Source organism: Mustelus asterias, chromosome 9 (genome assembly GCF_964213995.1).
Source record: "Mustelus asterias chromosome 9, sMusAst1.hap1.1, whole genome shotgun sequence".
Classification (NCBI taxonomy): Eukaryota; Metazoa; Chordata; class Chondrichthyes; order Carcharhiniformes; family Triakidae; genus Mustelus; species Mustelus asterias.
The window spans coordinates 75,278,567-75,290,951 of NC_135809.1; the positions used below are offsets into that span (position 1 = coordinate 75,278,567).

Consider the following 12,385-nt stretch of genomic DNA (forward strand, 5'->3'; position numbering starts at 1 on the left):
ACTGCTGCTTCACAGCGCCAGAGACCCAGGTTCGATTCCCGGCTTGATCACTGTCTGTGCAGAGTCTGCATGTTCTCCCCGTGTCTGCGTGGATTTCCTCCAGTTGCTCCGGTTTCCCCCACAGTCCAAAGATGTGCGGATTAGGTTGGTTGTCCATGTTGAATTGCCCCTTAGTGTCAGGAGGATTAGCAGGGTAAATGTATGGGGTTATGGGAATAGGGCCTGGGTGGGATTATTGTTGGTGCAGACTCGATGGGCCAAATGGCCTCCTTCTGCACTGTAAAGATTCTATGATATGAGGGATTAAATCACAGGATGTCATATCTGTCATTTCCAAACAAAAGGTTCAAGGGACTGAGTTAAAACTTTCATACAGTTGGCTTCTGGCTTGAAGCTGTTACTGGCTGTATCTGCACTGAGTCCTGCTGGACAGCCTGGCTTCACTTCCCACATTTCATCAGAGTGTCGCTTGAGAGGGGAAGCCTGAAGCCACCCCAGATGACATCAGCATGGGTCAGTGATCAATGAGAGAGCTGATCCAATTAAATCGATCATTGGATCCTGAAAACCCTGTGACATTGTGGTTGCAATGGATGTTTTGAATGGACTCATCTCGCATTAAGTTGATCTTTCTCTACACCCTAGCTATGACTGTAACACTACATTCTTCACTCTGTCCTTTACTTCTCTATGTACGGTATGCTTTGTATAACGTGCAAGAAACAATATTTTCACTGCATACTAATGCATGTGATAATAATAAATCAATTGGATAGGTTCCATTCTACCCTTTCTGTTTCCAAAGATGACATCTGTATATTCATATAGGGGCAAATACCAACTTGCCTCTGGCCACTTCTTGGACAGTTCTATTCAGCCACATATTCAAAATGTTCACTTTTGTGATATTATCATTAAAGACAGCTATCGACTTGAGAATTGCACCTATTAATTTCTACAAATGCTTGGAGATTTATCTCAGAGTTGGCCTATAGCTATATTCTATCTTTGAGATCTTGGACAAACATACAAGTATGGGCAATTAGATGCTTATCATTTTGCAGTATGTTCTACAATACTCTCACAACAAATCTACTGAACCAACGTATCTGAAAATAAAGCACCTTACTGAGATGCAAAAAAATTATTTCATGGCTAAATATTTAGACTGCTATGTATTCCATTCTTGGAGATCTCTTATTCAGTTGTTGCCTACTTCAAGTGCACTCAGTAAATTCCCCATCTCCATAAAGAATGTCAAAAGTGGCCCCCATTATGATTGCCCAATTCTGCCTATCCACTGGCATTTAATAGTGTACATATTTGGATTTGCTAATCTCTTTGATCCACTAAAGGTTCCAATTTCTTACTATTTAGAAATTATTCTAACTTACATTTCTTTTGTCCAAATATGAATGACTTCATGCCAGCATTAAACTTTGTTTATTTATTAAATGTCAAATTAAAAACTGTACAGTGAAATGTAACTGACTTTATTATTCTTTATTGCAGAACTGCTTTTACCAAGAATGGGAGACCTACCATGTTACCAATACCAGATCCAAATGTTGAAATTGGGCAAGCCCGAGGGCTTTCTACCAAAGATGTTTTAAAGATTAACAAGTTATATAACTGTGGTATGTGTAGACTACACATTGGTTTGAGTAGATTTTCCATAGGGACTTCATAACTAAACAAATACATAACAGTGTGATCCATCATAGGTGTGCTATATTTTCAAAGAGTGGATCCACCCATTGAACGTAACTCGCTTCAGCCTATCAAACTCACTATAAGTCTACTTGGGTTTCTTACGAGTGTTCTGAAACTGCAGCCTTGGTCTGTTCATTATTAATGGATAAGGCGTCAGGAGTGACGGAAGTTTCCACATCGCTCTCTTCAATCTTGGGAACAATTTGAGTATATTCAAGGTGTCAGAGGTTAGTTCTGGGGTAGTGGGATTTGGACAGTTACGAAGGAGAGAGATTTTCTTATCAAATTTCATCTATCTAATCTCTCTCTACCTTTGAGTTACTAACTTCATTTCCCAATTTTTGGAGATGGCATTCTTCTTTAATACCATTCTCTACGTCTTTCCCTCCTTTTCTCTTTCTCTCTCTCATTCTTTTTCCAGAAACAAGCTGCATTCTTTGATTTTCCAGTTCGAATTTGGCTAGAGGAAAGTGTTTGATGCCAGGGTTTAAATCTGGTTGATATGTGGGGTTCAAATGCTCGACCAGCAACTGCAGCTGATCATGTGATTTGATTTAATTTGATTTATTATTGTCACATGTATTAGTATACAGTAAACAGCATTGTTTCTTGCACGCTATACAAACAAAGCATACCGTACATAGAGAAGTAAAGGAGAGGGTGCAGAATGTAGTGTTACAGTCTTAGCTAGGGTGTAGAGAAAGATCAACTTAATGCGAGGTGGGTCCATTCAAGAGTCTGATGGGAGCAGGGAAGAAGCAGTTCTTGAATCGGTTGGTATGTGTCCTCAGACTTCTGTATCTTTTTCCCAATGGAAGAAGGTGGGAGAGTAGGTCCGGGGTGCGTGGGGTCCTTAATTATGCTGGCTATTTTTCCGAGGTAGCTGGAAGTGTAGACAGTGTCAATGGATGGGAGTCTGGTTTGAGTGATGGACTGGGCTTCGTTCACGACCCTTTGTCGTTTCTTGCAGTCTTGAAAAAAGCAGGAGTCATACCAAGTTGTGATACAATCAGAAAGAATGCTTCCTATGGTGCATCTGTAAATGTTGGTGAGAGTCGTAATTGACATGCCAAATTTCCTTAGTCTTCTGAGAAAGTAGAGGCATTGGTGATCTTTCTTCACTATACCATTGACATGGAAGGACCAGGATAGGTTGTTGGTGATCGGGACACATAAAAATCTGAAGCTCTTGACCATTTCTACTTTGTCCTCATTGATGTAGACAGGGGCACGTCCTCCACTACATTTCCTGAAGTCGATGACTATCTCCTTCCTTTTGTTGACATTGAGGGAGAGATTATTGTCATTGCATCAGTTCACCAGATTTTCTATCTCTTTCCTGTACTTCATCTCCTCATTGTTTGAGATCCAACCCACTACGGTAGTGTCATCAGCAAAGTTAAAAATCGAGTTGGAGGGGAATTTAGCCACACAGTCATAGGTGTATAGGAGTGTGGTGAACCATTGTTGGTTCCCACTAGGTAGTGCTGAGCCATGGTCTGGCCAGTACTATGAGTCTGTATATATGTTACTGTTGGGGTTAGGGTTGGGCTGTTCCACCTGTTAATATAGTTGTTATGGTACACCCCAGTCGGCTCCGCCTCCTGGGAGAGGTATAAAGGTACATGCTCTGCCTGGTGACCCTTTAGTCTGGGATCGTGTACTGTATATGGTAGCTCTGTTATTGTTGTCAATAAAAGCCTTTATTTCCCGAGTACATCACGCCTCTCGTGTGTTATATCGCGCATCAAGGAGTATAGTAAGGGGCTGAGGACTCAGCCTTATGGGGCACCGGTGTTGAGGATGATCGTGGAGGAGGTGTTGTTGCCTATCCCTACTGATTGCAGTCTGTGGATTAGGAAGTTCAGGATCCAATCGCAGAGGGGGGAGTCGAGCCCTAGGCCATAGAAGTTGGAGATGAGTTTTGTAGAAATAATGGTGTTGAAGGCTGAGCTGTAATCAGTAAATAGGAGTCTGACATAGGTGTCTTTGTTATCTAGGTATTCCAGGGTTGACTGCAGGGCCAGGGAGTCCGCTGTGGACCTGCTGCGGCAATAGGTGAACTGTACTGGATCCAGGTAGTCCGGGAGGCTGGAATTGATTCATGCCATGACTAACCTTTCGAAGCACTTCATAATAATGGATGTCAGAGCCACCAGACGATAGTCATTAAGGCACACTGCCTGGCCTTTCTTTGGTACTGGGATGATGGTCATCTTCTTGAAGCAGATAGGAACCTCAGATTGTTGTAAAGAGAGGTTTAGAGAATCCCCACAATACAGAAGGAGACCATTCGGTTCCTTGAGCCTGCCACGACAACAATCCCACCCTATCCCCATAACCCCAGATATTTACACTGCTAATCCCCCGAAACTAGGGTCAATTTAGCGTGGCCAATCAACCTAACCCACACATCTTTGGAGTGTGGGAGGAAACTGAAGCACCTGGAGGAAACCCATGCAGGCTCCGGGAGAATATGCAAACTCCACACAGACAGTGACCCAAGCCGGGAAGCAAACCCGGGTCCCTGGTGCTGTGATGCAGCAGTGTTAACCACTGCGCCACCATGCCGCCCCGGGTTGAAAATGTCTGCGAATACCCAAGCCAGCTGGTCCACGCAGGATCTCAGTGCTCATCCAGATACCACATCCGGGCCAGTGGCTTTCTGTGGGTTGACCTTCGAGAAGGCTGCTCTGACGTTTGCAATGGTGACCTCGGATACAGGTTCATCCCAGGCTTCTGGAGAGCGTGCTCATGCTGACCTAAAGTTTATTTTAAAGTTTATTTATGAGTCACAAGTAGGCTTACATTAACACAAAATGAAGTTGTGAAACTCCCCAAGTCGCCACACTCTGGCGCCTGTTCGGGTTCACTGAGGGAGAATTTAGTATGGCCATTGCACCTAGCCAGCACATCTTTGGAACTGTGAGAGGAAACCGGAGCACTTGGAGGAAACCCATGCAGACTCTGCACAGACAGTGACCCTAGTCAGAAATCCAACCTGAGTCCCTGGCGCTATGAGGCAGCAGTGCTAACCATGTGCCACTGTGCCTCTCCTCTTGCTCAAAACGGGTATAGAATGCACTGAGCTCATCAGGGACGGGTGCACTCGTGCTGGTGATTTTACATGCCTTCATCTTGTAGCCTGTTATGTCTTGCAGACCTGACCATTGTCAGCGGGAGTCCGTATGGCTAGCCCGGGACTCTAGCTTGGTCCACTACTGTCTTTTAGCGTCTTTGATGGATCTGGGGCGGCAGGCACGGTAGCACAGTGGTTAGCACTGCTGCTTCACAGCTCCAGGGTCCCGGGTTCGATTCCCGGCTCGGGTCACTGTCTGTGTGGAGTTTGCACATTCTCCTCGTGTCTGCGTGGGTTTCCTCCGGGTGCTCCGGTTTCCTCCCACAGTCCAAAGATGTGCGGGTTAGGTTGATTGGCTATGTTAAAATTGCCCCTTAGTGTCCTGGGATGCGTAGGTTAGAGGGATTAGCGGGTAAATATGTGGGGGTAGGGCCTGGGTGGGATTGTGGTCGGTGCAGACTCGATGGGCTGAATGGCCTCCTTCTGCACTGTAGGGTTTCTATGATTTCTATGATCTCCTTAGATCATATCCTTTGATCACTTAAGATCTCCTTATGTCACTTCTTTTAACCTTAGTAGGAAATTTTATTTGCATTTCCTAGTCGCAACTTTTAATTGTTCTGAGCTGAGGGATACAAGCATCTCGTTTTTTAAGTCTACTTCTGTTAGCAACATCTGTGCATCAAATCCTAAAATGCTGGATCTGGCAAACGAAGAGAAACCTGCCATTACTTCACCTGTTTTGTATTTCAATAAAACAAGAAAGGACAGAAGAAAAAACTTGAGCCAATGACCTCGCCCAAACCATCGACAAACAAGAGGCCAGTAGATGCCTCCAGTCCTGAAGATGCAGAAGATTTTGACAGAGATAATGGTAACTATCCTCCACCTGTTAAAGGAGAGAGATCTTTGCCTTTCACACAGATGTTCCCACGTTCACAGCCAGCAGAAGCCAGCAACTCTGACTCAGAGCCAGATGAGAAGAATGCTGGCTTTCAGTTGAAACCTCCAACTTCAATCCATGGCTAGACTCCCAGTGCTGGTCTTCCTAACCAGAAGTCCAAGGAGCAGCAGCAAAGTGTTTTATGTCCAGCTGACCTGTAGCCACCCCAGCCGAAGTCATTGACACAAAATAGTAACTGGTTGGAACTGCGATTCCAAAGAGAGTTCCAAAGGCTCACTAATCTCTGAGAGAAATTGATTCTCCTCATCACTGCCCTAAATGGGCAATCACTTACTTTTAAACAATGGCCTCTAGCACTGGATTCTCCCACAGGAGGAAATATCCACTCCACATCCACATTATCAACACCCCTCAAGATCTTATATGTTTCAATCAAGTTACCTCTTACTCAACTAAACTCTAGTGGGTACAAACCTCACCTGTGCAACTTTTCCTCAGAAGACAATCCGCTCAATCCAGGTATTAGTTTAGTAAACCTTGTCTGAACTGCTTCCAATGCATTTACATTGTTCTTTAAATAAAGAGATCAACACTGTACATAGCATTCCAGATGTGGTCTCACCAATGCCTTGTATATCTGAAGCATAATCTTCCTATTTTTGCATTTAATTCCCCTTGCAATAAATGATAGTGATCCATTACTTTTCCTATACACTTGCTGTATCTTCCCAATACCATTTTGTGATGCATGCATTAGGACATCTTGGTCACTTTGTAGCTCAGAGCCTTGCAATCTCTTACCATTTATGGTTCTTTAATTTTTTCCTACAAAAATGGACAATTTCAAATTTTCACATATTATACTCCATTTCCCATGTCTTTTTCCATTCACTTAACCTACCTATGTCCCTTTGTACCCTCCTTATATCCAGACCAGAATGTTCCTGATGGTGGGAGACTCCAGAACTAGGGGTCATAATTTGAAGATAAAGGGTAAAATTATTAGGACTGAGGTGTGGAGACATTTCTTCACCCAGAGAGTGGTGAATCTGTGAAATTCACTACCATTGGAAATAGTTGAGGCCAAAACATTGTGTGATTTCAAGAAGGAATTAGTTATAGCTCTTAGGGCTAAAAGGGCTCAAGGGATATGGGAGGAAGGCAGGTTCAGGATATTCAGGATATTGAATTTGGTGATCAACCGTGATCAAAATGAACGGCAGAGCAGGCCCGAAGGACCAAATGGCTTCCCCCTGCTTCAATTTTCTATGTATGTTTCTGTGGTGAACCATCGTTGGTTCCCACTAGGTAGTACTGAGCCAGGGTCTGGCCAGTACTACGAGTATGTATATATGTTGCTGTTGGGGTTAGGGATGGGTTGTTCTACTTGTTGCTGTTGGGGTTAGGGTTGGGCTGTTACACCTGTATTATAGTTATTATGGTACATCCCAGTCGGGCTCCGCCTCCTGGGAGAGGTATAAAGGTCACTGCTCTGTCTGGGACCCCTCAGTCTGGGATCGTGTACTATACATGGTAGCTTCGTTGTAATAGTAAATAAAAGCCTTTATTTCCTTGAGCATCTCAAGCCTCGTGTGTGATAACGCGCATCAATTTTATTTACTATTAATTAAACTCTCGTCGTTAAAAAAAAAGAAAACGATACAGAGAGTATGGAGCAAATGTTAAAACCCGAACGTCTTACACTGGATCCACGTGCGGCGGGCGCCTCTAACACCTTCGACCACTGGTTGAAATGTTTTGAGGACTACCTTGCAGCCTCCGCAGCGGTCACCACAGACGACGACAGACTCCGGGTCCTCCACGCGAGGGTAAGCGACACCGTATATCTCGCGATCCGTGCGGCCACCGACTACACAAGGGCCCTCGAGCTTCTTAAGAAGCATTACATTAAACCGCCAAACGAGATGCATGCTTGATACCTCTTAGCCACTTGACGACAGCAGCCCGGCGAAACGACGGAAGAGTACGCGAACGAGCTCCTACAGCTAGCCAGGGGCTGTAACTGCAAAGCAGTGTCGGCAGACCAGAACATGAACGACCTCGCTCGAGATGCGTTTGTGGCGGGAATCAGATCATCTTATATCCGAATCAGACTGTTGGAGCAAGGTAATCTTGATCTCACTAAGTCGATAGAACTAGCGGATACGTTGGAGACGGCCTCCAAAAGCCTAGTATTGTATCCCGAAGACCACGTGGAGACAACGTGGGAGGAGCAGTCACTGATCCCTCCTCGTCCCTCGGGTTCGAAAAGCTGCGTGATGGCGTGCCCACACTCGGGCCTGACGATGGCAGCAGCTCTGGGCGGCCCGCGGTGTTACTTCTGTGGGGGAGTGAAGCACACTCGGCAGCGATGTCCCGCTAAAGCTGTGTTGTGCTCCGCCTGCGGTAAGAAGGGGCACTATTCAAAGGTATGCCGATCCAAACTTACTTCCAGGAACAGCAGTGCGGCCTGCGACTCCCCGGAGCCCGGTTCTTCGTCGTCGGCATCGTCGAGGGTTTCGTCCACGTGCAAGGCCAGGACGCCGCCATTACAGTCGGCGGAGTCGCAAGAGATGCGCGACCACCAGGGGTCGCTGATTTTGGCGCCATCACCCACGTGCGACCTATGGGAGCAGCCATGTTGGTCGGCACCGACCGCGAACGACCAGCAGGGGTCATCTTCATCTATCTCAGCTGCCTGCAGTGGCGCTCACGAACCAACGGTGGCATCGATCATCCTGGACCAGCCCAAGCCTCACAGACTCGACAAGTCTATGATGGACATTCAGGTAAACAAACACTTGATTTATTGTCTGTTTGACAGCGGGAGCACTGAGAGTTTTATTCACCCAGACGCTGTGAAGCGGTGTGGCCTCCAGATCCAACCTGTCAAACAGACGATTTCGATGGCATCAAGGTCCCGGTCTGTCACCGTGCTAGGGAGTTGCGTGGTAAATTTAACGGTGCAGGGCACGGTTTACGAGCGCTTCAAGCTCCTGGTGTTACCGCACCTTTGCGCGCCAATACTCCTCGGACTAAATTTCATGGTCCACTTGAAGAGTGCAACCCTACAGTATGGAGACAACGTGGGAGGAGCAGTCACTGATCCCTCCTCATCCCTCGGGTTCGAAAAGCTGCGTGATGGCGTGCCCACACTCGGGCCTGACGACGGCAGCAGCCGTTTCAGTGGGAGAACAGCAGCTTCCAAATTGCCCAACGCCTGTAGCCTCTCGACGCTGAAGATTACCACACCCTCCCTGTTCCAGAATCTTGTGCCAGGCTGCAAGCCCATCGTGACTAAGAGTAGGCGTTACAGCGCTGAGGATCGGACCTTCATTCGATCTGAAGTTCAGCGGCTCCTCAAGGAAGGGATCATACAATCTAGCGCTAGTCCATGGAGAGTGCAGGTCGTGGTGGTCAAGAGTGGGAACAAACCCCGGATGGTCATTGACTATAGTCAGACCATTAATAGATACACGCAGCTGGATGCGTATCCCCTCCCGTGCATATCTGACATGGTCAACCAGATTGCGCAGTACCGGGTGTTCTCCACCATAGACCTCAAGTCTGCCTACCACCAACTCCCCATTCGCCCAGAGGACCGACAATACACGGCTTTTGAGGTGGATGGTCGCTTGTATCACTTTCTCAGGGTTCCTTTTGGTGTCACCAATGGGGTCTCGGTCTTCCAGCGTGCTATGGACCGAATGGTGGACCATAACGGACTGCGGGCTACCTTCCCGTACCTGGATAACGTCACCATCTGCGGCCATGACCAGCAGGACCATGACACAAATCTCCTGAAGTTCCCACGCACTGCATCTCGCCTGAATCTGACCTACAACAGGGAGAAGTGTGTATTTCGTACGCGCCGTTTAGCCATCCTCGGATACGTGGTGGAAAACGGGGTCATTGGCCCCGATCCAGACCGTATGCGTCCCCTCCTTGAACTTCCCCTGCCCACTAGCGCAAAAACACTGAGAAGATGCTTAGGCTTCTTCTCTTACTATGCACAGTGGGTTCCCAATTACGCGGACAAAGCCCGTCCGCTCATCAAGTCCACCTCTTTTCCCCTAACACCAGAGGCTCGATTGGCGTTTGATAAACTAAAAGCCGACATCGTGAAAGCCACGATGCACGCTGTTGATGAGTCCATCCCCTTTCAGGTGGAGAGTGATGCATCTGATTTCGCCCTGGCCGCCACACTTAACCAGGCGGGCAGGCCCGTCGCCTTTTTTTCCCGCACCCTCCAAGGCCCCGAAATTCGACATTCAGCGGTGGAAAAGGAGGCCCAGGCCATTGTGGAGGCCGTCAGGCATTGGCGCCACTACTTGGTGGGAAAACGGTTCACCCTGATCACGGACCAGCGGTCCGTGGCGTTCATGTTCAATAACACGCTGCGGGGCAAGATCAAGAACGACAAGATCTTGAGGTGGAGAATCGAACTCTCCACCTATAATTACGACATCATGTACCGTCCAGGGAAACTCAACGAGCCCTCGGATGCCCTGTCGCGTGGAACATGCGCCAGTATACAGGAGGATCGTTTGCAGGCTCTCCATAATGACCTATGCCATCCTGGGGTCACTCGGCTCTACCACTTCGTAAAAGCCCGCAATCTGCCCTACTCGGTGGAGGATGTCAGGTCCATAACGAGAAGTTGTCGGGTATGCGCGGAATGCAAACCGCACTTTTACCGACCTGACTGGGCACAACTAGTCAAGGCCACTCGTCCCATCGAAAGACTGAGTGTCGACTTTAAGGGCCCCCTTCCCTCGACAGATCCGAATGTGTACTTCCTCAACATCATTGATGAGTACTCGAGATTCCCTTTTGTTATTCCCTGCTCTGATACATCCGCTGCCACGGTTATCAAGGCATTCCGTGATCTTTTTACTCTGTTCTGGAACCCCTGCTACATTCACAGCGATAGGGGCTCGTCGTTCATGAGCGATGACTTGAGGCAATACCTGCTCTCATACGGGATTGCCTCTAGTAGAACCACGAGCTACAACCCTAGGGGTAACGGACAGGTGGAACGTGAGAATGCTACAGTCTGGAAGTCTGTCTTACTGGCGTTGAAGTCAAAAAGTCTTCCAGTCTCCCGTTGGCAAGAGGTGCTCCCTGATGCGCTCCATTCCATACGCTCACTCCTGTGTACGGCAACCAACGCTACTCCTCATGAGAGGCTGTTTTCATTCCCTCGGAAGTCTTCCTCTGGGACCTCATTACCGTCTTGGTTGACGTACTCAGGACCTGTCCTCCTGCGGCGACATGTAAGGGCCCGCAAGTCCGACCCGTTGGTCGAACAGGTCCATCTCCTCCACGCCAACCCTCAGTATGCCTATGTGGCATACCCTGACGGGCGAGAGGACACGGTCTCGATTCGAGACCTGGCGCCAGCAGGGGACGTAGAAACCCCTGTCGCTCCCATACCTCCTGTTAGAGACCCCCCAACTATTGTTTCCCCTCCTGACACAGCGCGGGCAGCATCGGGACCATTACTTAACCCTTTTACTCCCGTGTACAGCTTGCCTGAGTCCAGGAGATGGTCACCACTTCAGGGCGTGTCGGAACTCAACGGATTATCATCACCTCGGGTTCAGCCGGCCCGTGAGACTGTGGAGGAACCGTTGGACATCGCCTTGGGGAGAACGCCACCGCGAGTGCCTACTCCGGTGTCATCACCGGTGTTGAGGAGGTCACAACGACGGTGCGGTCCCCCTGACCGTCTGAACTTAAAGACTGATGACAAATTATTCTGTTTTTTTTGTACCCCGCCGGCCTTTGTCTTCAAAGGAGGGGTGAATGTGGCGAACCATCGTTAGTTCCCACTAGGTAGTACTGAGCCAGGGTCTGGCCAATTGCTGGCTTCCACTCCACCCTCCCAGCAATTATTGGCATGCACTTCTGCCCCCGAATACTGGCCTCCACCTCCCCACCGATTGCTGGCCTCCGGCCCCACTGGTCGCTGGCCTCCACCTCCCTTCTGATCGCTGGCCTCCACCAAGCCCCCCCCCCCCCCCCTCCCGCCATCGTTGGCCTCCACCTCCCCTCTGATTTCTGGCTGTGGTGAACCACTGTAGTGGTCTGTTTATAAGATAGTTTATGTGATATGCCTGGACACGCCCCTGCTGCCTCAATCCGGGGCTCTGCCCTTCTCGGGGTATAAAGGTGACTGCTCTCCACCCCTTTTGCCTCAGTTCGGATTAGCTATCGGTTCGGGTGTGCTCCAGTTCTTTGTTAATAAAAGCCTGTTATTTCGCAACAACGAGTCTTTGCGTAATCAATGGTGCATCAATTTTATGAACAAAGATTTTGGGATGGAGCAACTCTTGAAACCTGATAAATTGGACTTGGATCCACAGGCTGTTGGGGCCTCAAACTCTTTTGATCACTGGCTGCGCTGCTTTGAGGCCTTCATCGCCTCCTCCTCCGCCGTCGTCGTAACCGACATCGACAAACTACACGTGCTCCACGCCCGCGTCAGCGCTCACGTCTTCGCGATGATCCGAGACATGGAAACTTACCAGGAGGCAATCAATCTCCTAAAGAGCCAGTACAACCGGCAGCTGAATGAGGTCTACGCCAGACATCTGCTGGCCACTCGCAGAACAATTCTTGCGCGAACTGCGTGCACTCGGCAGAACCTGCAACTGCAAGGCCGTTTCAGCCACCCAAAACGCCGA

At 48.4% G+C, this 12,385-nt stretch overlaps 1 protein-coding gene across 1 annotated transcript in view; it reads left to right on the forward strand.

Moving 5' to 3' along the window:
* LOC144499250 (high choriolytic enzyme 1-like) overlaps window positions 1-4,909 on the forward strand; it is a 111,276-nt gene extending 106,367 nt beyond the window's left edge. The window contains exons 4-5 of the mRNA XM_078221366.1: window positions 1,513-1,637; window positions 4,875-4,909. Of these exons, the coding sequence (XP_078077492.1) occupies window positions 1,513-1,637; window positions 4,875-4,909 (160 nt within the window). The remainder of the gene's footprint in view (window positions 1-1,512; window positions 1,638-4,874) is intronic.
* Window positions 4,910-12,385: the final 7,476 nt, after the last annotated feature.